This window comes from Tiliqua scincoides, chromosome 5 (genome assembly GCF_035046505.1).
Source record: "Tiliqua scincoides isolate rTilSci1 chromosome 5, rTilSci1.hap2, whole genome shotgun sequence".
In the NCBI taxonomy this organism is placed as follows: Eukaryota; Metazoa; Chordata; class Lepidosauria; order Squamata; family Scincidae; genus Tiliqua; species Tiliqua scincoides.
In genome coordinates, this window is record NC_089825.1 from 58,360,094 (window position 1) to 58,385,066 (window position 24,973).

General features: G+C 42.3%; 1 protein-coding gene across 2 annotated transcripts; it reads left to right on the forward strand.

Moving 5' to 3' along the window:
• Nucleotides 1-1,649: 1,649 nt before the first annotated feature.
• STARD3NL (STARD3 N-terminal like) lies at nt 1,650-24,551 on the forward strand. Of its 2 annotated transcripts, XM_066628754.1 has the most exons (9): nt 1,650-1,820; nt 10,398-10,691; nt 13,994-14,071; nt 15,867-15,944; nt 17,228-17,281; nt 17,388-17,505; nt 17,746-17,844; nt 23,212-23,282; nt 24,078-24,551. In XM_066628754.1, the coding sequence occupies exons 2-8, from the start codon at nt 10,467-10,469 to the stop codon at nt 23,262-23,264; spliced, it is 705 nt and encodes a 234-aa protein (XP_066484851.1). In that variant the 5' UTR covers nt 1,650-1,820; nt 10,398-10,466; the 3' UTR covers nt 23,265-23,282; nt 24,078-24,551. The 2 variants fall into 2 exon arrangements, with proteins under 2 accessions (XP_066484851.1, XP_066484850.1); XM_066628753.1 differs by having other exon boundaries at nt 10,400-10,691; nt 23,212-24,551.
• Nucleotides 24,552-24,973: the final 422 nt, after the last annotated feature.

The following is a 24,973-nucleotide window of genomic DNA, read 5'->3' on the forward strand; positions in this document are numbered from 1 at the left end:
CCCAATCCTATTCAGTTTTCCAGTGCCAGTGCTGCTGTGCCTACAGGATATGCACTGCTTCCTGTGTTGGGGATGCAGTCACATTTATTCCCTTACCTCGGGGTTGCATTGCAGATGCACTGGTGCTGGAAAGTTGGATAGGATAGGGCCCTCACATAGTTACAGTTCCCAGGGTTTTTTTTGGGAGAGATTAGTTTTGTAGCATGGATACAATAAGACCCTTTTCCTCTTGACACATTCATCAGGTGACAGAATGAGGTCACTTATCTCTTTAGGACTTGTCTAAACTCACCTCCTGGAACATTGCTGCGTAATCTTTCAACATCTTATATTTCCATTACTTCTACCATCCAGTTTGTCTCTGTGGTAATGAGGCTGTGCACCAAACCTGTATAGCAATATCTCAACTGGACGGCTCAACTGGCAGCTTCATCTCCCACCCAAAGGCTATGGTGTTGTAGCTGTCTTCATAATGTTTGACTTTGTGATGTCAGATGCAAAGCTATGACAAGAGATTATCCTGTCTTGGCATTGGTATCTTATCTCATAATTAAGTGTGGCAGTGGGGTGGTTGTCTGTTTGATAGTGCAGACTATGACCACACTCATCTGTAGTGAAGCAAAAGTGGGTCTGCCCCATATTCAACGTGCAATTGACCAAATGTGGATTGTAACAAAAATCTGATTGATATGTATGAGACCTTCTTCTGGTAAACCTACTTCTGGCCTGTACCACGTCATATTGCAGATGGAAAGGTCACACAATTGAATGCTTCCTTGTACCAAATTCTGCATAAACTAGAATGCAAGGGAGAAAAGTAGAACCTTTCTCTCTATCCGGTTTTCTGTGCGAAGGGGATTAATTTGTACTCAGGAGCATTAAGTCACAGAAGTCTCCATCTATCATCAAAAGTTGTGCAGTCCAAAAATCAAGCTTATGACATCAACTGCTCTGTGCGTGGGTTGTGGGTGCCTGGGCGCTTTTCGAAGGACTCCAGGGGGGAGACTGCCTCACCAACCCAGTGTTTCTCAAAGTACTCCGGTGGAGAGGCTCTGCCTCCCCACTTGGCGCTTTTCGAAGGACTCCGGTGGGGAGGCTCTGCCTCACCTGCCTCCCCACTTGGCGCTTTTCGAAGGACTCTGGTGGGGAGGCTCTGCCTCACCTGCCTCCCCACTTGGCGCTTTTCGAAGGACTCTGGAGGGGAGGCTCTGCCTCACCTGCCTCCCCAACCCAGCGCTTCTCAAAGGACTCCGGTGAGAGGCTCTGCCTCCCCACTTGGCGCTTTTCAAAGGACTCCGGTGGGGAGGCTCCGCCTCACCTGCCTCCCCACTTGGCGCTTTTCGAAGGGCTCTGGTGGGGAGGCTCTGCCTCACCTGCCACCCCACCCACCTCGCGTCATGGCTCTTTGCTGTCCAGCCTTGCCACAGCCCCACCCACAATTCCCCATCCTGGGCAGGGCCAGCCCAGTAGCTCTCTCCAGGACAGATGCTGAGCCACCGCCTTCCCAAGGAGGACAGGTGCAACCGTCACCCCCAACCGTCATTCGGCCCCGCCCACACTCCCTCCGGCTCGGCCCCGCCCCTCAGTCTCGCGCTGGGAGCGAGCGAGCGAGCGACGCGGCTCCGCCCACAGGCTCGTGGGTGGCGGTTGCGGCTCTTCTTGGCTTTGCTCTTGTGTTTTCCGCCTCCCGAGCGGGCCTCCGGGCTGTTTGTAGCTGCAGTCGCCGCCTCTGCCTCCTGAGTTGCGGAGCGAGGAAGAGGCGGGGCAGAAGCCGTCTAAGGCGGAGTGAGCGAGCCGCAGCGAGAGCAGCGCGTCCCCTGGTAAGAGCCGTCGCCGCCTGTGTGTGTGAGGAGTGAGGGCCATGGAGCGCCCCTCCCCCACAGCGGTGCTCAGGGGTCCTTCGTCATCAGCCGGCATTCCAACGCCCCCTCCCCCCGTGGGAGTGGAGCATCTGGAGTGCCTGCTGCCCCTCCCCCACCCGCTCTGCACTCCCATCACTTGTGCGCTTTCGCTTCTCCTCCCCCCCCCCGCGTGACATCTTCTGGGCGCAGCCCCCGCACCGCGCCCATGTTTCCCTATTGCTCCTCGGTGTCCTGTGGCATCCAGCGGCCTGACCTGTGTTGGCGCGCTGTGCCCGCTGCGTTTCCCGAGGCGCCCAGCGGGAAACCGCCTGGGCTGTGCTTTTTGATGGGTGGTCACAGCGGTGGTGTAGCTGGAGGGGGGTGGAGCAGCCAGTGTGGCAGGGAGCGGGCAAGCGGCCCCTCCCTTCGAAGCCATTCCCGGCGGGGGGAGCAAAACGGAGCCGCCGGGAATGGCTCCGAAGGGAGAGGCCGCTTGCCCGCTCCCTGCCACACTGGCTGTTCCGCCCCCCTGCAGCTACGCCACCAGGTCACACCGATGAGGCTGAGAGAAGAAGGGCAGACCTGTCTCTTGGATCCAGGAGACGCCAATGGTCATTCCTGGCAGAGAGAAAGGCTGGAGTGGATGAAACGCTGTTCTTGGGAGGATGAGGCCCAAGGCCCATGTGGTCCAGCCTCCTGGATCTCACAGGAGATCCCACCAGGCGCTTCAGGGAGCTGCATTCTGGTGCCCTCCCTTGCACTGGGCATCCTGAGGTAGCCTGCTTTTAAAATCAGGAGATTGCAAATACACCTCATGGTTTGTAACTTGTGATGGACTTTTCCTCCAGAAATGTGTCCGATACCCTTTTAAAGGCATCCAGACCAGATGTCGTTGCTGCATCCAGTGGCAAGGGGTTCCACAGGCTAATCACATGCTGGGTAAAGAAATTGTTGGTTTCCTCTGTCCTAACTCTCCCTACTCTCAGTTCTAGTGGATTTCCCCAGTTTCTGGTGTGTGAGAAGGTAAAGAACATTCCCCTATCCACTCTATCCATCCCCTGCATAATTTTGTATGTCTCAATCATGTCTCCCCTCGGGTGCCTTTTTTCTAGGCTGAAGAGCCCCAAAAGCTATAGCGTTCCCTCATAAGGGTGGTGCCCCATCTTAGTAATAATTTTGGTTGCTCTCTTCTGCACCTTTTCCAGGTGCAGAGTGAAAACTGTTCCTTCTGTACTGTTTGTTTTTAAGAACTATACATATTAAATTCCCATATAATGATGCTATTGAAAACCATGATTATCCTGATAACTTGAATCTCTCCTCAGGGCTGTCATATACATTTATCATAGAAGAATAGCTGGGTTGTCACTATATGCTTGACAAGGAGCAGCAGCACATCCCAGCCCACTGAATGTTCTTGCATGATATGTGTGCTTGCAAGATGTTTGTCAAACTCACATGTTACATTTTTAGGTGTATATCTCCTTCATTAATAATGTGAAATCAAATAAATGAAGTTGTACGTTAAGCTTCATCTTCCTGATTTTTATACTGTGTGTTTTGTTGTAAATATTCATGAATTTTGGCACCTCAGTGGTGTGAGTATAGAGTTGTTTAGTGAGCTAGTTTTCTTTAAGAGTAAGAAGGATGTATTGGATGATATTTAAATTTTCAAGGGCCTTCTAAAATTCAGTTCTCACCTGAATTGATGAGAACCCAATGCAATTGGGTTCATCTGAATTGATGAAGGCCCAACGCAACTGCTCTCAGCGTGAGAGTGACTGACCTCTCGTGTGAGCTGTGGGATGAGGGCTCCCTCCACTGCTTGCTGTTTCATGTCTGTGATGCAGCAGAGGCAGCAAAGGAAAGGCCAGCCTTGCTTTGTGCAAGGCCTTTTATAGGCCTTGAGCTATTGCAAGACCTTTGTTCGTTCATAGAAGTTCATCTTTAATATATTCATTTATGTAAACTTATGCAAATTTATTCAAATTTTAAATGTAAATTAATTCTTTTTTCCCCCCAACACAGTGTTAGAGAGATGATGTGGCCCTCCAGCCAAAAACTTTGGGCACCCCTGGTGTACACAAATGCACCAACCCTCATGGTGAACAAAGTAGGCCTGTCAAAAAGCCACATCTTTTAGTACTTTTATAAGGACCAACTAAAATGACACGAAGTTTTTAAGCTCTTGCGTTCCCCAGAACTCTTCATCAGGCTGGATATTAAGCAAAGCAGAAAAGGAGTAGAGATACTGAGCATGTTTTATGAGCCTAGAAGTTAATACTGGACTGTCTTACAGTGTAAGAGGAGTTGACAAACAGCTTCACAAGATGCTAAATGCTGATTTCAGAATGTGCATCAGAATCATAGCACAAGAGTATTAGGGCTGTTCTCCTCTCCCCTTGGACCAACTGAAATATGAGAAAATATTAAACAACAAGCTTTTGAGGATGCTTGTTTTTTAATACAACCACACAGGCACGTACATTTTTGTAACATCTAGCAGTTATTCTGTTCCTGAATGTTCTTGGTTTTTGGATTTTTCTAATTGACCCACATGGCTATCTGTAATTCTGTGCAGATTAGTGACTAGTCCCTAAGTAGACTAGTGAATCTGGATGACTTTCCCATTTTTACAGGCACATAGATTATTCCTGTTCTACTGTTGATGCTAAAATCTAAGCCTGTAACTTTTGAGGTTGTTGTTCATCAAGGTTTTTGTTCTTTGTGAGATGGATAGAAGCTCTGGATTTGTGGTAGGTGGAAGATCACATCTAAATTAGATCATATTAATAGACTCCTGCCTAGAAAACATTGAGAGTAGAAGCTTCTACTAAAAGCCTTAAAGGTAAAACTTATGTGAAGAATTATGGTTAGATGTGTATATTATATAGAGGACTCACATTGTACTTCTCAGGAGGGGTGGACAGCCTAATCCTAAAGGCGCTGCTGGGTGCAGCAGCAGCAAAGTGGCTATCACTGCATCCTGCGGCCCCGCAGCCGACGCCCAAGGTCTCCTTGAAGAAAGGGGACTTTCATCCCCTTCCCCAGGGAAAGCCTGAAGCCCCACAATGGGGCTTCTCAAGTCTGCATCCGCTATTTTGCAGGCACAGAGTTGAGAGTTGAGAGACTCAGTATTGTGCTTGCCCACCCCCTTCCCACCTGGTTCCTCTCCCACTCCCCATCCCCATTACTTACCACCAGCCAGCCCTCCAAGTGGCGCTGAGGCTCAGTGCTTACTGGTGCTGACCTAGAACTGGTGATCCCTCCTCTCCAGATGCTACAGACATGCTTTACGGCAAGTTTGCGACACCTAGTTCCAGCAGTACGCTCATGCAGTGCTGGTGCTAAAGGGCTCAGTATTGGACTGTCAGTTACTTTCACATCTGCATGTTGTGCAGCTTAAGTTCTTCCATATTCTTGCAGCTCTTCCATATTTTTGTGATTGTACACATATTTAATTCTACTAACTAACGGCCCAATCCTGAGTTGCCTGGAGCTGCCGGATCTGACGACTCCCTGGCAGGCTCCCACCGGATCCAGAGCCTCCCGCGCTATTGCAGGAGGCTCCTCGGGAGAAGGGGACATTCATCCCCTTCTCCCGGGTAAGGGAAGCAGCCCCGCAATGGGGCTACTCACTTTAGCGGCGACTGTTTGGTCACCGCTAAAGTGAAGGTGCTCTTGTAGGGCATGCAGCCCTGCCCGAGCGCCCTGGCTCCTGTGGAGCTCGACTCTGCGGATCCGCCTCTCTCCCACCTCCAGAACGCCCCTGACCATGCCTCCCCCCTCCCTAGAACGCCTCCCCTGACCATGCTCCCATTCCCTGTTCCGCAGCCCAGCGGTCGCAGGCACTGCCGAGCCGCGGAATGTGGGCGCCCGCTGGGCGGTGGCTCAGCGCTGGCCAGAGCTGAGCCACCTCTGGTGAGAGCCCGACAGTAAGCCCCGCAAACCTGCCTTATGACACGTTTGCAACTGTGGGACCACAGGATTGGGTTCTAAGTCAGCATTATTTATTAATGGCAGTAATGGACCTGGCACTATACCTATAATCCTAAATACATTGTTTGGGTCAACAGCTCCACCTCCTCTTCTGCTAAAATCAGTGGGAGATCGCTTGCATAGTTAGGAACTCTGCTTTGCTCAGTATGCATTCACAAAGTCTGGATTGGGGGCTACATTTGGAACGAAGTCTAATTGAAATAAAATGGATTGGTTGTCCTTACTGGCCAGAAAAATTATGACTGTTTTTAGTAACTAAACTTTTTATCTTTCTTAATACAGAATAAGAATTGCATAGGGTTGAGGAAAAATCTCATTATTGAGCTTCAAATATAATCCCATTTCCAGTGAACAATGACATAAGTTTTAAAATAATTACTGTTAGCAACCAAATATTAGCAGTCTTTATGTACCATGGGTTGCAATCCTATATACACTTGCCCAAGAGTGAGTTCTATTAATCTGTTAATTAGACATGTATCCAGTGAATAGACATTGTTTTTTCTTTAGTTCAGAAAATAATACAAATGCACTCATTACTGTAATGCATTGTTTCTCATACTGTTGGTCGGAACCCACTAGGTGGGTCACAAACCATTTTCAGGTGGATCCTCATTCATGTCAATATTTTATTTTTAATATATTGGATTTGATTCTACCTTGGTATGTGACTGCATTTGGGGAAATGTTACAGACCTGTACTTTTAACAAGCTACTATGTATATTCATTTAACAATGATAGTCAATGGGACTTACTTGTGGGTAGGATTGCAGCCTAGAATTGTTAAAAATGTTCCTGCTTGATGATATCACTTCCAGTCATGACATCACTTCTGGTGGGTCTTGACAGATTCTCATTCTAAAAAGTGGGTCCCGGTGCTAAATGTGTAAGAAATACTGTTGTAATGGAAACCGCACAATTTATCATGCAAAGTTGGATCTTTAGCCTTTGACTTAATGTATCTAATGTTCATTTTTGTAACAGAAATTCTTACTCTTTATTTCAACTTAAGATATGGTAAAGCTTTGTGTGTTGATTCTCTTGGACCAAAATAACAGATAGGATAGATCAGTATTTTAGCTTTACGATAACTCAGTGTAATGATGTTGAGCTTTGATCTATTCATTCCAAGGACTAGCAGTTCGAAGAGCAGCATTTCTGTAATAATGTGATAGTGATCTTCAATGTGTGCAGTGAGAGAACTGCAGCTAAAATCTGGTGAATTTGCTTGAAATTGGTGTGGTAACATTTAATCTGATCTCCCAGGTGCTACCTTGGCCCACAGTGGCCCAATCTTCAGAAGTAATCTTCCACAGCTTCGCTTCTTTCTGTCAGTTACAAACCTCTTTATATTCTTAATTATTTGGTAATTCTTTCCTTCTCTGGCTTCTGCGTCTTTCTTTGATAGTCTCTGCTTCTTAATCAACTAATCTTTCCCTAATCATCCTGCCTTAATTTCCCTACATCTTGAATCCTTTTGCAATCAGTTTCCTAGGGCTAAGAAAATGTTACTTTGAAGATGCATAACATTCTCCAAATTTGTGCTTAAAAAAAAAAAGTAATTGTGGTAGCCTGGCAATTGGAATGGGGGGCTTCTGAACTGTTTTATGTTGGATTGTGTTTCTAATAAAAATCATACTACCCCTGCAGGTGGAGGAAGTGTGTAGGGCTGATCCCATTGTAACTCTACTCAAACCGGCAGTTTCCTGTGGCTGATACTTTTAAAAATAAGTATTGGTTGGTTGTTAAACTGTTACACTCTTCCCCGTGTCATGTTCTGCCAAGTACTCCACTTCTCCCCCATTCCTAGGAGTGGTTTTTTTGTTTTTCAGGAAATTGTTTCCTGAAATTTCTTGATTAAAATAGCAAATTGTGGCGCTATGCGTTTATATCCAAATTCTTATTCAATATTATACAAACAGCACAATAAAGCTCAATATGCATTTCAACTGTGAACTCTATCATTTTAGACCGAGGTGGCCAACCAGTGACACACTTGCCACTAATGGCACATGGACACTTTCTGGCATGCACAAAGTCGCCATATTTTTTTTAAAAAACCAATTAAATAATAACAAAGAGAGCACCAAAGAAGTTCATCTTTGAGAATGAGAAGGTGGACAGGCAGGGCAGGGGGGCTGTGCTGTTCAAAAGGGCAGTGAACGCACCTTATATGGTCAGTGAATGCCCTGAGTGGTGTGATCCTGCGGATCACACTGCTGCCTTCCCCCTGTCTCCTGGCTGCCCCCGCCCCTTAAGGGGGCAGAGGCTAGGACCCACAGGCTGGGGCATTGCAACACCCCAGTTTGAATACCACTGCTCTAGCAGATACTTTAACTTAGCTGCTCCACAATCAGAAACACTTCAGGGACTCACAGCCTTAGTGAAAACTACTTGTGGATTCCTCAAAAGTAAGCAAAAGTGGTGTTTTGTCAAATGAGTGGTTTTTTGTGTTTTGCTCTTAATATAGTTTTATATAGCAATTTGAGCAGAAATTCTCATTACTTCACATTCTGTGTTAGTCACCAAAAAAACAACAACACCCCTATGCCTGCTTGTGTCCGCCAAGAGCACACAATTTTTCTGGTTTCTAAATTCTGTCTAAAACTTTTTTCCAAGCTGAATTAACCTTTCACTTTCTTCATAGATGACGCATCAATCAGATAACAGGCAGTTGTAGCAATTTCCTGAGGGGTTTTTGCTTTGATTTTGTTTTTAAATAGTTAGAAATCCTAGACCCAGCATCATATTTCTAGGTAGCATCAGAGATTTTCCTAGTTCTGTTACTAGAATTCTGTAAAAGTAGAGTTGCTTTATCTAGTGACCTGAAATTAAGATGTAGCTTTTTTACGTATTAGCGCCACATCAAGCCACATTAGTGTGGGAGCATTTTGTGTCAATGATAGGGGCATGTAAAATATACTGTGAAGTCTATTGTTTGAATTAACCTTTCTTCCTCTATCTGTAAAATGGAAATAATAGTGGGTTACTTCCTGAGAATAGGTAGTTTTGTGAAAGGGATGGTTGAATACTGTCTACACTGGTAGTGCTGTAGAAATAGAAGTTGTCTGAGTACAGTCATTGGGGTTATAGGGCAGCTTGCATGTCTCATAATTATTTTTGTGTGTGTTTGTGTAAGGCGTATACTATGTGTGTTTGTGCTAGGTGCATTCATGCTAGTTTTACAGTCTCAGAGTCCAATTGTGATTGTTTCTGCACAAGCTGCATTGCCCTTTCCATAACAGCAACTACCCTCTGTTTGCCCTCTCATCTTTGTGCCCCATTTTCAGCTCCAAATGTTTTCTCCTGCTGTAGTATCACATCACAGTAATAGTAAATTTGCTTGTAAGAGTTTTCATCTTGGGACTGGTAGTTGTTTATCGTGTTGCGCCATGGAAACCTATTGCAAAGCTAATATGGGTGCTCTTGTGGACAGCAGGAATAGCCAGGAGAAACTTTAGTGGACAAAGCAATAGCTTCTAAATCAGGGGTGCCCAAAGTTTTTGGCAGGAGGGCCACATCAGCTCTCTGACACTGTGTCAGGGGCTGGGTTAAAAAAGAATTAATTTACATTTAAAATTTGAATAAATTTACGTAAGTTTACACAAATGAATATATTAAAGATAAACTTATATGAATGAATGAGGGCCTTGCAATAGCTCAATGCCTATAAAGGCCTTTCCTTTGCTGCCACTGCTGCATCACAGATGTGAAAGAGCAAGCAGTGGAGGGAGCTCTCATCCCACAGCTCACACGAGAGGTCAAACAGTCGCCCTCACGCTGAAAGAAGTTGCGTTGGGCCAGTGTGGGCTTCAACAAATCTCCGGAGGGCCAGAGGCTCATTGGAGACTGGGGGCTCCCTGAGGGCCGCATTGAGAGGCCTCGAGGGCCACAAGTGGCCCCCGGGCTGGGGTTTGGACACCCCTGTTCTAAATCAATAGCTGTTTCAGGCTTTTTCGTTGCACCATATTTTATTTCTCACTATTGAGTGAGCTTCACTGAAAAGCATTGTATTCAGTGAAAGAAGTGTTATGCCTGTAGAAAATTTGTCCCATTAAATTCTTATATTTGAATGTGTTACTTTTGCAAGCTCACTATTCTAGAATAGAAAAGTTTGGAGTTATGAGAGCAGTTGTATAAGAGATGCAATTAGGAAATGGAGTAGTCTGAAATAATTTTCTTGTCTTACATAAAGTTGGAAGGTAAGTCCATGAATATGCAGAGTTTCTGGTAGGGCAGTGGTTCTCAAACTCCCAGGGAGGTTGAGAACTGCTGTAAGTGCATATGGAGTAGTGGGAAAGGCAGCGACACGATCCCCATGATCACATCGCTCAGGGGGGCACAGTCTGAGGGCCCTAGACTCTGCTCCCTTTAGGGGACGCGTTGCTGCCTTCCCCCTATCCCCGCCCCTTAAAGGGGCAGTGTCTAGGGCCCTCAGACACTGTGGTGGGGGAAAAAACGTTTCATTGCAGATATTGTTGGAATATATGTTATAGGATCAAGGGGAGCTTGAACAGTCAAATTGGCATGACTAATTATGGAATTTTCCTTTCTAGAGAAATCTGTATGGATAAGCCTGGTAGTGATGTTGAAGCTGGAAAAAAACTACTGTAATCAGAGTCAGGATGAGTCGGCAGCCAGACGATCAAGAAAATGTTCAGGGCAGCAGTGTGAGCTCCTGCCCTCCTTTATGGGATATTCATTCTATCAACCCAGCACAGCTGATGGCAAGAATTGAGTCCTATGAAAGCAGAGATAAGAAAAGCATTTCCGATGTTCGAAGGACTTTCTGTTTGTTTGTCACCTTTGACCTCTTGTTTGTAACCTTACTGTGGATTATAGAATTAAATGTGAGTTCCTTAAACATATTTTTTGCTGTGAGAGATGGTAGGAATGATGAACTATATGAGCCTTCACTTTATTTTACTAAATCATATAGTTTTATTTATGAGCCATAATAACAAAATAAGCCATTTTGTTCAGAAGTTGGTTGTTTTGCATACTTTTTTCTATACTCTTAAGAAAACAATGTTACAAGTCATTTCAGTATAAGTTCAGATGATTAAGTATGCCCAGTGTTCCAAGCAAAAGACAGACAAAAAAGTGATGCATTCAGTTATGAACTATATCTAAAACAATAATGTGAAGACGCAAGTTACCTTGTATGTGGTTCAATCAAAACAATATTTTCTTGCACTATTTTATTAATATAGTTTAGTAAATGTATACACCACATTTCTATTACTAAAAGCATTCAAAGCAGCTAACAGTGTTTAAAAACAAATGAGTAGCCAATAAAATGGCTTTAGAGCAGTGATTTTCAGCTTTTTAAATCTCATGACACATTCACAAGGTACTAAAATTGTCAACGCACACCATCAGTTTTTTAACATCTTTAAAGGTACACCATGCTGTTGGTGGGGATCTCATATCTCCCAATGACCTTCACCCAAAATCCTGTAGCACACCAGTGTGCCACGGCACAGTAGTTGAAAATGGCTGTTTTAGAGCAACAGAACAATCACAAAAATGTTAGGACACCTAAAACAATAGTAAAATAAAGGTGTTTTTTTTTTAAAAAAAATTGAATCTTCTGTAACTTAAATTGCTGCTACTCAGAGAATGGGTTGTAGTTCTGACTTAAAGGAGCTGTCGTCTTAATCTCACACTACCAGTGTTCTTAAATGACCTGAATGAACTATGCATTAGAGACAAAATGAGAGTAAAGATGTTTAGGGCTCAATCCTAGGGTACCCTTGGACCAGTGCAAGTCAGCACTGTAAAGCACATTTGCACCTCCTTAGGAGTTGGCTCGGCCAGTGCAGGGATGCGCACCAGTCCGCAGAGGCTGAATCCAGCCTCGGTGCTGACTTTTGACAGAGCCTTGCATCAGCTGAGCTTGACTGATGCAAGGCTCTGAGGTGGGCGGGGGCAGTAGGGAGGTGTTCCGGGGTGGGGGGAGGGCGAGTGGAGGGCAGTCCCAGGGGCGGGTGGGCAGGAAGTGGGAGGCAGGGCTTGGACCAGGTAGATGTGCTGAATCCTAGCCCCCATTCCTGCTCAGCATGGAGAGGCTGCAAGCCGCTCTGCTCTCCTCTGACTTACGCCACCTCCAGAGGTGATGCTAGTTCAAGGAGACTCATTGGGGCTGCAGTGGCTTACCTGGGGGTAAGGGGAAGAGTTTCCCCTTGCCTCTGGCTGAGTCACTTAAGGCCCCTAACTTGCACTGGATACAGGAGGCCTGCCTGTTCCAGTGCAGGATAGGATTGCGCTATCAATATTGTTTTGTCAACACAACGCAGGAAAGAAAAGATGGTTCTGATTATTGCAAACAGTATGAAAGCAGAGTGGTATTTGAACTATAGAAATCCTTTTTTTAGAAAACTTTTGTGCTAACAAAATGGTATTTTGGTATTGTACTGTCTTTTGTATAAGAACACAGGATGCGGTCACCACTGTGCTACACCTTATTAAAAAAATGAAGGTAGCAGTTGTTCTGTGAGCTCTCATGGATTTTTTTTGTTATAAATATGTAAACCTAATAAATGTTGTTTCAGAAGTTGCTGATACTGGGTGCTTGGTCAGCCAGTTGCTCATTCAAAAGCGTGACAAGTTACTGAAATCTACTCTGCTACCAGGCTGTGAGTTTGATGAAAGTCTGCCAGCAGAGCAACTTAATTTTTGTTCACTTAAATAATAGAGGGATGAAGAAGGACCTCTCTTTTTCAGAAACATTTCTGAAGAGTTTAACATTCAGATTTAGATAGGCAAGTCATTTATTCATATTTTGTGATTATTAAGACGGCAGTTTTATGAAAATTTGAAGGCCTACTAGACTCATTGGCATTTCCTTCTGAGTCAACATGCACAGGATTATGAAGTTAGTCATTTACTAAACTTATCTTGTCTGTGAAAAGTAAATACTGTAAGCATCTGTATCTTCACTGACTTATTGGCTTTTTTTAAAAAAAACATTGTTTGGTATGAAAACTCACAAAGTAGTTGGGCAACTTGTTATGCCCTTTAAATATATTTAAACAAAGATATTATGAAGCTGGAGTTCCATATGATTTATAGAATTAGTTCTTGCAGTAATTATAGTAGTTAACAAACTTATTTAGGTGCCAAACTAGGTCAGACATTGATGATCACAATTGGACAGCCTCTGGAAAAGATGCTGTGCTGGGACAAGTGCTCTCCACCTGATAATCAAGGGAACCACCATTTAAAGGATGCCTCTGTCCAGTAAGCTGAGAAAGCTTCCTTCACTGTAAACTGGTCATCATTCAGAGAACTGCAATGGGGCTTTTTCATTTCTTTTAAGACTGCAGCACCTCTTCGTTGCTGGTTATACTGCCCTCCTCACTCCCATCCTAAATTCATAAAGTGGCTTGAAATATGAGACAGAGAAACTGCTGTTCGAAGGCTAGTGAAACCCTTAAGCTTATAAACTATCTCTTGCTTGTAAGATTTGGTCTTGCTGTAGATTTGATTAAATTATTAGGAAAAAATTCAGCTTGTGCTAAACAAAATTGGTGGTTTTGATAATATACTTGGGCTGACTTGTTCCAAAGCACAACTTCTGCATAGCTGAGTGATCAGTGTGAAGGCACCATGAATTTGCTGAAATTCGAAGCTTCTCTTCTGTGAGAAGAAAAATCTTAAATTGCAGTTCTTTTCAGGGAAATAAAGCTGTGAAATTGCATATGTCTGTGGGCTCCCATATTAATTACACTGCACTTGTGAATAGGCCATTTGCATGAGCGCTTTTTATTTACATCAAAGCCAGCAACTTCATGGGTGTTGTTGGAATTAACTCTGCAAGGTAAATATCTTCTATAAGGTCTGGGAATTGGGAATCTTGAAGGTCCCAAGAAGTCTGCAGGTTCTGTCAGTGGGATGAAATTACTTTGAGAGAGAGAGAGAGAGACCCCACAAAAGACAAAATACTAGTCTTCTGAGAAAATGTAACTTATTCTTTATTCTTCTTACAAATCTATTTTTTGAATGAGGCTGTGTGATGTCTAGTTATTTTGTACTTTGTAAAAAGGAAAATAATTATGAAGGTCAAAAACTTGAGTAATTCAAAAAGTGAATGAATGGATACATCCTTTTTAGTCATGTTAATAGTGAGGACAGTTTTGTTTTGTTATAGGTAACAGGGGGCATTGAGAATATGCTAGAAAAAGAAGTCCTCCACTATGACTATCATTCTTCATATTTTGATATCTTTGTAAGTATATCTTTCTTGTAGAATCAAATCAGTTTGTGAGTCCAAAAATTCCTATGGTAATAGGAAACTGTTAAAAAAAAAAAAGTACCCCACAACATTTTATCATTAAAACTACTAAAATTGTTGGATGCTTTCTAAAATGTTTAATGAGGCTTTCTGAAAACAAGCGTGTGTGGGGCCTTAATATGGGCCTCTTTGGGGAGGGAATCTTTAGCAACTACCATAAAGGCCCTCCTCATGTTTTGTTTTTTCAGTGGGTGGCACTTGGAGCAGAGCCTTTCTCTGAGAGGACAAGAGGGGTGTAATACAATGAAAGGTCCAGGGCCCTTGGATGTCCAGGGCCCAGGTCGCAGAAGCTGTGTTTCATTATAGCCATTATTAGTTTAGAGTTAATATATTTTAAAATGATGGTGACGTTCAAACATTTGGTGCAGCAGGGCAATGTTGGCAGCAACTCATTTTGTGAATGTCAGGAGAGTTGCACTTGTACAAGTAAATCTCAGTGAAATTCTTATGTTCACGGAGGAAACTTCAAGTGATGGTCTGTTGATGTGACTTCTATCTGGCTGCTGCTCTATTCTATTGTTATTCTATTTGCCAATGAGTAAGAGGTCTTTGGTTTACCTGAACTGTTTGGCATTTTCTGTTCTGTAGTGCGTTAGGCCCTTAACATTTTTAAACTGGTTATATCACTATTAATGGCCTTTCAGAGCATATTTTTCCTTTCTGTCTTTTTTTTTTTAACTGGCCCAATACAAGTCCCCTACATTTTGTTCGTTTTCATTTTTGGAGTTGTGTCCAGAAGTCAATACATAGGTCAAAACAGCCAGCTTTTGCTGGCCTAGTGCTATCGCACCTGTGCAGAAGCACCACAGTGGGCATCCTGCGCCTGCACAAAAGTGCCAGTGCAACCATCTGTAACACAGATATCCATAACACAGGGAGCCAGGGTCCTTCTTTTGCCGGATGGAAAATTGGAATTACTCCAGCTACTACTCTGGGTAGTAACACCCTCATATTCTAACTGCTCAGGAAACAAAGTTCACAAGTTGTTTGTTGCTTTTGAGGGACTGTAAAGTCAATCCTGTTCAGGGAAAGTCTTGCAGATGACTTGGGATACCAGAAGCTAAGGAGGTAGTGTCAAGTCTGGAAAACCGTGGTGGGGAGAGGTCACTGAAGAAGTAGATGCTAAAGGGAAGGGAGCCTAGAGGCACAGTTGCTAAAGTAAAAGATACAGGATTGAAATAGGAGGAATAGGTGGAAGAGACAAATATTAGTAAAATAGATAAGGTGCTGTGGGGATAAGGGGATGAAAAAATCAATTTGTGGTGTGGTGGGGAGGAAATCATAAAGTCCCATACTATAATGCAGTGATACAGAATGTTACTTTGAAGTGATAAGTTTTGGAGGTATGTGGTTTACAGCCCAATCCTGCCATTCTTCCCCTGCATCCTGTGGGAGATTTTATGCTACTGGAGGTCTCCTCAGGGTAAGGGTAAATATGTCTCCTTGACCCAGGGTAAGCCCCAGCAACCACTATGGGGCAACTTGGACATGCAACTAATATCGGCACATCACAACAGAACAGTCTTGTGATAGCCTAGCTTGTTGTAACAAGGAAGTGGCTGACTGAAACTGCAGTGGGGAAGAAAGCATATGTAGCATATTCTTTAGGAAGCCATGGAAGAATACAGAAGAACAAAGAGGTCACTCTTAATTGTCTGAGGTTTTTTTTTAATTCTCAAAAAAAAGAAGAAGAAATGACCTGAACAACCTCTCATTTCTCGTTTTGTAGCTCCTGGCAGTCTTTCGATTTAAGATTTTGATACTTGCTTATGCTTTGTGCAGACTGCGACACTGGTGGGCAATAGCAGTAAGTAGTTGGCTTTTCTGTGTCTTAAATTTCAGTTCAAAAGTGGTGTTTGCATGTTATTTTTGTAATATACTATCTGAGGTTGTAATAAGATAGTGGTGTTTATAGTGAACAACATCACTACCTGTTGGGTAACTTTTTACAGTTCATAAAATAGCAGGCTAGCGGGTCTGTCCTTCCTAAAAACATACCGTGCAAAGTAGCTGATAGGAAATCAAAGAATGTTTCAGCAATCAAAAACATTTCAAAAAATATTACATGTAATGATACCATTAGTGCAGTGGTTTTCAAGAAACATTTTTTTAAAATTACAGACTAAAATAACATGTAATTCTGAAAGTAGTTTTCAGTGTGCTCTGCTTATGTTGCATGATTTGTTCTTATATAAAATATTTATGGAGGACCAATATAGCTTCCATAATGGATATATTGGCACCAGAATATATAGCCTTTTTTTTTTAACCTGGTTGTGACTGCTTTTATGTAGGCTGTTGCCTGCACCTTCTAGTCAGGAATGAGGCACGTTCTCTAAAGTACTCTCTCCATCAGCTTCATTTCCAATAATAAAGTTTGGAAAACCCATCCAAAAAGATTGGGAAAGGGCGTGGCCATAAGTGTGAAGCTCTGCTTTCTGGAGGCACTCTCTTGTCACAGATGCTGATAGCAGTAAAAGCAGGAGCCAAGTGTTGTCTGATTGTGTTGGAATACTAGCAATCTTATTCAGTGTGTTAAGGAATTGCTTTCCTTTTTTCATACCTCTCCTTGATTTCTCCTTTTCATTTTCTGAATCTCTTCTCATTTAATTGTGTTAATTTTTATCTTGGTTTTTTCCCCCCTATCTTAAGATTGTTTATCTGTAAACACAGTTGCATATTGGGGTGGGGGTCTTTGGTTTTGTGAAACTTATAGGAAGGATTTCTTACTACAACTTCCACATTTGGTTTTTCTTTCCTTAGGCGGGAATGCACATAATGCTACATCTTTAGTGTATTGTAGGTAACATTCGCCTTTATATGGTGTGTTCTGTTGGGTGTGTTGGAGAAGCAGATTCCTGTTTGAAATCAGAGAAGCAGGGGAGCTAAATCTGGCCATAGATCTGTCAAAATTATTTTCATATAAACATTTTGAGACTTTACTAAACAATGTGTTTGCTAGCTGTTGCCTAGAGCCAAATGAAGAATATCATGCAGCATATGGTTTAACTGTTCATGGTGCTGAACTATGACTTGTAAAAGCATATCTGAGACAACACTTGCATTCATCACCATTAATATTTCTTTCAGTTTACAACAGCAGTAACCAGTGCCTTCTTATTAACAAAAGTAATTATCTCAAAGGTACGGATGATAATAATAAATGCTTGTTTTATCTCTTTTTTAAAATGTAACTTTTGTTTTAAGCAATTTCTCTAAGGTATTACTGATTTTCTTCCCTCCCTGTAAGCTGTTATCTCAAGGTGCTTTTGGCTATGTGTTGCCCATCATATCGTTCATTCTTGCCTGGATAGAAACTTGGTTCCTAGATTTCAAAGTTTTACCACAAGAAGCAGAAGAAGAAAACAGTAAGTTTCTTTACTTAAATTGTGCCCCAACACACAAACATTTTGCACAAACAGGAGCAACAGTACACAGTGTTTGAGAGTAGTATGAATTATGTAGAATTGTCAAGTGGCTTCTCTAGAAGCTATATTAATGCAAGATGTCTGTGGTATGTAACAGCTGTGGTATCATAAATTCTGTGTAGCTGATTGCTGACTTTGAAAAGATGCTGTAGTAACAAAATATTTTTTGTTTGCTTTTAGGACTATTGTTGGTGCAAGATGCCTCTGAGAGAGCTGCCCTTATTCAGCCTGGACTCCCTTCTGATGGGCAGTTTTATTCCCCTCCTGAATCTGAAGCAGGTAATGAAATTTCTCTTCTTGATGTTGAAATAATAATGGAAAGACTACTTAATATTCCTAATTGTTAATTGCAGAATATGGTACTTTAGCAGGTGGGAGAAGAAAAATGAGCACAGAGTTGTTGGGAGGCAAAGATGAAAATACTGTTGTCCTCTCCTTTTCTCTCAGTGCCAAATAATGTAGAGAAAGAATGGGAGGGACAGAAACTGCTGTAGATTTGTAACCTGTTCCTTTAGCCTTGAGAGCCTTGGTTCCTTGGTTCCTGTGTAACTTTCAAATTTTTATAGGAAAAACCACTGTAGTAGATGTTACTTCAGGTATAGGTTTTTCAGTAGATGACTAGATTTTTTGGCATTTTTCTAAAACTGTAGTAATGTAAATTCATATCATATTCTTGATTTAACATAACATTGGACATTTGAAAAGTGCAACACCAGACTTAGAGCCCAATCCTGGGCTTGGTGCTGTGGCTTCATGCTGCTGTGCACTGTCACAAACATGCCATAAGGCACGTTTGCAAGCCTCACCCCCGAGCTACTGCCTGTGTTAGCCCAGTGCCGGCTGGTACTGGGCTAGCGCTGAGCTAGTGTGGGGCGGGTGCGCAGCATCCGCCACTCGGCGGCACGGTAAGCGGGGGCGGGGAGGAGGCGTGGGGAGGGGGGAGAGAGGGCAGATGTTAGGCATGCCGAGGGGGAGGGAACCAGGAGGCAGGAAGCGGGTCCGGTGAAGCTCCCCTCCAATGGATGCTGCCCGTTCATGGAGGGCTTGGCGCCCTACAAAAACAGCTTTACTTTACGGTAAAGCGAGTAGCTCCATTGTGGGGCTGATTCTCTTACCCGGGAGAAGGGGACAAAAGTCCCCCTCACCTGAGGCACCGCCTGCGGTAGCCCGAGTCGCGCAGGATTCGGCAGCAGCTGTTCTCGGTGCCACCCAGGCTGGGCGCCCTGGGCAGCTCAGGATTGGGCTGTTAGAGGGTTACACATCATATCTTCTTCTGTGACATTCAAGGTGATGGACATGGGTTATCCTGGCACTGACCCAGCTGCTTCATATTTTAATCATGATGCCGCATTATATGACTTCAGATAGTGCCCTGGAACAAATTTGAAGGCTTTGCACATTTACAGTGCTGTTGAGAAAGAAAGTAGTTTAGAATTAGAAACAACACAGTGGACAAAATAATGTGAAGTATAATACTTTGTACTTCCTCAGTGATACTCCAAAAGTTCACCCTGCAAAAAATGTATTGTCCCAAAAGAGAAAATTCTAATGGAAGGGATGGACATATTCTGAGTTTCTAAAAGATTGAAAACCATTAACTCTCAATTTCCTTTATATTCTCTTCTGCACTGCTTTGCATGATTACTGATGGCATGTGGTGGTGGAAGTTGAAGGATTCTTAAACAGGATTAGAGGTGGGATAAAATAGTGTTTTTTTGTGGATTTTGGTGTTTTCCAAAGTTAGAAGTGCAGAAAGTGATGTTATGTGTTTCTATTCAAAATTTACATTATAATTATAAATTGTAATTTTAGGCTTATACCATAGTCTTTCGAGACTGAAGGTTGCCAACCACTTTTTTTAGGTAGATGGTATCATTCAGCAGCTGCAGCTGTAGTCATTACCCATGCACCTTCCCTTTAAATAATCAACAAAAACAAAATAAATTTATTTTGCAGATTTTTGGGTTGTGTGTTTTTTTTAACAAAAATGAGAAGTGCAGAAAAGTGGTGGTATGTGTTTTTATTTTGTTTATTTTTTGTCACCATTTTCTCCCACCTGTAATCATAATTAATAGTTATGGAATTTATACTCTGTGGACCTTAGGTTGCTTTTATCACAGAACTTGGAGAATTGTGCAGACATAGGACAGAATTGGAATGACTTGCTTTCAGCTCCATCTAGTGGTGATCAAAGACTTACACATTTGTAGAGCATGGCAGCAAACATATTATGATTTAAGCTCTATGGGTCAGACAGATCACCTTTGCAGGCTTTCAGGGCTTCAGTTGCTGTGATAGGGTGTGACCCCATGGTTTAGGCTGAATCAGCTGCACTAAAATTAAAGGATTAGCCTGTTAGTTGCAGCACTGAATTTGAAGAAATACTTTGTCTCCAGATTTCCTATTCAAAGTACAGTGCTTCTGACTGTAAGACAACAAGAACTTATTACAGAAGATACAGAACTTGATCCAATGATAATTTTTTAAGTTACTTTTTCCAAGAAATATTTATATTTTGTTTTTCAAAAAGTAGTTCAAAAAGCAGCTCAAGTCAATAAATGGGTCCCTGTCCCCAAGGGCTCACAGTCTAAACAAAGGTATAAAAAAGCCACCAGCAACAGCTCGGGGGGGGGGGGGGATGCCATATTGTTACCAAAAAGGCTGTTTTGTTTAGGGGAATTAGTATATTAGCCTTTTGGAAACTTTTAGGATCGCAGGCTGGATAACAAGACAGCGTAGAGCAAAGAAATCCCTTGTTTAGCTTAAAGAGGAGACTGGGAGAAAGATAACTTTCAATCAAAGATTATATTTTTATTACAAAACACACAAAGGTAAACATAATACACATGGAGAATTGATAAGTATAGATTTCTAGTATTTGTGTCTAGTGTACCTAGCTTATGGTGGCTGCATGTGCTATGTAATTGGGTGCATCCGAAAAGGAATCAGAAACGGATAGGTTGTAGGGAAGTATTTTAGGGTTTCCTTAATCTGCTAAACCCAGTTTGCTAACTAAAGATGGGGGAAGAAGGGAGGAATAGATAGGGAAGAAAGGAGGGAGTTTTAAACGCAAGATATATTTACCTGTCCCGGGGAGCAGTAGGGATGGGAAAGAGTCCTAGGAAGGACCACTCCCGTGGGAGGGCAGCCAGAGAGAGAGAGCATGTGCTCGGAGCCTTCTCTTAAAGGCTTATGGCTGACCTAGAATGACCCGGAAGTATCCTACAGATGTCCTAGATGCGCATGCTCAGTACACAGCAGGGGTGCTCAATAGGTGGATCGCGATCTACCGGTAGATCGCGAGGCAAAATGAGTAGATCGCGGAGTGCCGACCCCCCCCTTCAGGTGCCTCTGGGAGGAAACACCGGGAGTAAGCCCCATTGTACTCAATGGGGCTTACTCCCAGGTAAGTGTGGCTAGGATTGCAGCCTCACAGCCTAATCCTAGGCATGTCTACTCAGGAGTAAGTCCTGTTATACTCAGTGGGGCTCAAGGTACACCAACATACATTGTACACATAAATGTTATATGTTATGATGGCGCGAACATTGTAAAAAAAACTCTGGTAGATCTCCGGGCCTTGCTGGGTTTCAAAGTAGCTCTCGAGCCAAAAAAGTGTGAGCAACCCTGGTACACAGGATGCTACACGTGGAGTATGTAAAAAAAGGTGGAAGGGTCCAGAAATCAGCTATCAGCAAAGCCTGACTCTGGGGGAGGGGGGAGTAGCTTGCTTCCTGTTTCTTCTGGACTTTGGAGTCAGGAGGTAGCTTAATGGCTGTGATTTAGTTAACAATAGGTGATAGATTTTGCTGCCAAAGTCCTCCTCCTTTAAGGTGTTTGCATATTCAGTGATTGACTTAAACAATGAAGACATTTCCAGTGTCTCTAGAGAAAATGAGTCCAGACTGAAGGTGGCCAACAACGATGAGAAATGAGTGAGCTTATGATTTGACTCCTTTTGTGGCCTGTAAGAGAAGTTTTAGGCCTGCATTTTAGTCCAAAATACATAACCAGATATAAAAACACAACTTGGAAGGGAAAAGGGGATTTTCACGTAACAATATGGGAATGAAGGGGGCAGTTGCTGTCTCCCTGCTACCCCCCCCCCCCATTTATTCCATTCTGGGGAAAAGAAGCTGCAGTCATATTGAATGTATGGTTTGTGAAACTATATGTGCTGCTTGATGCCAATTTAGAACTTTCATCTTTTAAGATTTCTGGCAGAGGTCTTTTCCCTTGCTGTTTGATACCCTTTAACTAGAGGTGCCAAGAATTAAATCTGGGATCTTATATATACACTGTACTGCAGAGCTATGCTTCCACAGTTGCTGACAGCAAAGCAGAAAAATCTTCAGTATATTATGGGCTTCTAAAAAAAAACACAACTCATTTCTCTTTACTTTGGCTACTTAACTTGTATGTTGATGTTCCCAGGAAAACAAAAAGGACTACAGACAATATGTTCTGGATAAATATTCTGAATGTAACAGTTGTAATCAACTATTTTAAAAAATAAAAGCAAACTTCAAATAAAGAGAACTATTGTGCCATAGTAAGGCTACTTTTCGATTTGAAGAGCTGCAGGAAAAAATATGTAGCCCCTCTGTTCTGGTGCCACTTCATCTTGTTATGTATTTCATGATAAATGTGCATTGGTTTTAAACTAGAGCAGGGGTGCTCACACTTTTTTGGCTCGAGAGCTACTTTGAAACCCAGCAAGGCCCGGAGATCTACCAGGGGGGAAGGAAGCGTCTGACAGACACCCCGTTTAATGTATGGAGCCCCTGCTGGAGTCTAGTCAGTTTTGTCAGTTTTGTTGCTGCATGCCTGAAGGAGCAGCTAAAGTGTTAGTTTCAGTGTCAGTTTAGTGTCAGCTAAATATGTCAGTTTCGTCTAGTCACTAGATGAAACTGACATATTAACAGTTTGGAGAGACAGGGCTCCGCAATCTACTCATTTTGCCTCGCGATCTACCGGTAGATCGCGATCCACCTATTGAGCACCCCTGAACTAGAGGATGATGCCAGTATATGGTTCCCAGGTTTTCATCATAAAATGTTCTTGGCTGCCAATGAGATGCTGAAAAATTTTATGTATGCATTCAAAAGGGTTGTTTTTTTTTAAGAATCAGATTTCTCACAAGCCAGTTGTTGTGTTGAGACTTTTCACTGCCAGATTCATGAGGAATGAATCTCTAATTTCAGAACAGAATTCCAGAGTCTCTGCTGTAAGGAACATGCTCCAGATTCTAATAACTCTTTTCTTATTTTGATCTGTTAATATCTTTTTAATCCAATGTTGACATAATTACTCTAAAAATTCAGGTATGTGGTTAGCACCTTTTCATGGCAGAATTGGATAGTACTTAGAGAGAAAGTGGGAGATTGCATTTTGAGTGTTTCTTCACATAACACCTCCCATCAAATAAACATACTAGTGTGTCATGTCTGCTATTCTGTTCTAATGCTCAGTCAGATTTTCTTTGACTAATAGTTATTTTATGATGAATCACATGCTTTGCGGCTTCTTAAGAAATAATATATTAATTTTTAGAAAAGCTTAATACAGAGTCAATGGTTAGTATTTGTATCTTAACACACAGCTTAATTTTGTATGATTTTAATCCTTCTCTTTTATTTCTTTTAGGATCTGATGAAGAATCTGAAGAAAAACAGGATAGTGAGAAACCAGTTGTATAGCAAATGTGGCAATAACAGGCAGGTTCTTTGGAGCAAATATGTCTTGTGTGAAGTACTAGCTAAGTACTTGTGTGTACATGTTTACCTCTGTACAGAAACAAGTAACTGCAACCTAGCCTTCATGCTGTCCTACAACTGATTTGCACTAACAGGGTGGCCTGTACATGCAGTTAGCAGGACCTTTTGGAGCATGTAAGTCTCCAGGTGTGTGGTTGTTAAACATTTCATCAGTCTCTGAGATGCGAAAGAGCCAAAATACTGGTGCAGGAATGAACATTTACACTGCAGCATTTCATTTCTATGCACCTGTACTATTGCCTGAGTAAGAAATAGTCTTTGTACTGAAGGAATAATGTTTAACCTTGTTTTGTATAGCAGCTACTGAGCCCCCTGATGTACATGTGTTTAAAATTTTTTAAAAGAATGATTCTTAAGCAGCTAAGATGGTAAGCATGTTTCTAACTGTACTGTTTTAACCCACAGGTTTTTTTTTTTGGGGGGGGGGATGTGATGTGGAATGATCCTCCATACAAAGAAATTTCTTGCTCTGAGAAAACAGGTAAATCTGGGAGGAAGCAAAGCTACACCTTGTGGCATGCCAGTTTTTTACATATAGGGAAGTTTTGGTTTGTGCAATAGTGAGTTGTGTGAATCCTATAGCCTGAAGTGGTATCGTCAGGAACATGGGTTTACCATATCATCTGCTGTATTGTGAGAACCGGACCCACTATGGACTTAAACAAAGAAATGCATCGGTCTTGAAAGCTTTTTCGGTGACTTCACCTGCTTTTGAAACATGGTTTTCTTTTTCAGGTGAAAACTGGAATCTAACTTTGCTCAGGATTTGCTGTTCTTAGACTGTAATGATGATGGCTGCAGGTGATTTACTGTTGAAACTCATAGCAGAAACATTTATTTATTTATTGATCAAGTGGGAGCTGTTCCTGTGTTCTGTAATACCTCACCAAATCTGTGCATCATGTCTGCATATATAGATATATATCCTGGACTGACTAATGCCTAATTTAAAAAAGTACTTGTTTGTTATGCATTCAGTGATGCTTGAAACTGATTTTCTATGACCAGGATGCCACTGGAGGAGTGATGTGCTTGTGAATTTAATCAATAGTTCTGCTACTACATGAATTAATATTGTAGACAATGTCATTCTAATGGATAATTTGAATTCACCAAACTGTTAGCATCCTATTCATTTTACATTTTTTTAAACAAGATATTTTTTTTAAGATGGAGCAATGTACTCTTTGTAAATTAAAAACACATTAATAAAATGTGATATCACAGGTTATGTGCAAACTTTTAATTTGCAAAATAAGACCTCACCTCTTCTTTTATAGTACTTTAAACTGTTACTTTTTCATAATTGCATTCCTGCAAAGTGAGAAACTCTGGTCTCTTTGCTAGAGCCTGTGGTTTTTTTACATTCTTCCATTATGGCTAGCCAATTGTATTGCCATGCTAATTGGAAACCCACCATATTATATTGTGTATAGATACTCTACAAGAGGAATCAGCAACTTTTTTGACAAAGGGCCCAGTTACATACTAATGACATCTCCAAACTTCCAGGTTGTCAAGCTCCAGGAAGTGGTTGCATGGAGCTCGGCTTGGGAATCAAAGCCTCCTGCCCAGTTTGCACAGGAAATGTTAGAGACATCTGGCAAATTGGGTAAAAGGTTTCACCACCC

What these genes read in the sequence shown, in the direction of transcription:
- STARD3NL (XM_066628754.1), top strand. Translation starts at nt 10,467, where the DNA reads ATGAGTCGGCAGCCAGACGATCAAGAAAATGTTCAGGGCAGCAGTGTG. An exon ending in GACACTGGTGGGCAATAGCA is followed by an intron (nt 15,945 to 17,227) that starts GTAAGTAGTTGG and finishes TATTTCTTTCAG; the next exon opens with TTTACAACAGCAGTAACCAG. An exon ending in CAAAAGTAATTATCTCAAAG is followed by an intron (nt 17,282 to 17,387) that starts GTACGGATGATA and finishes CCTCCCTGTAAG; the next exon opens with CTGTTATCTCAAGGTGCTTT.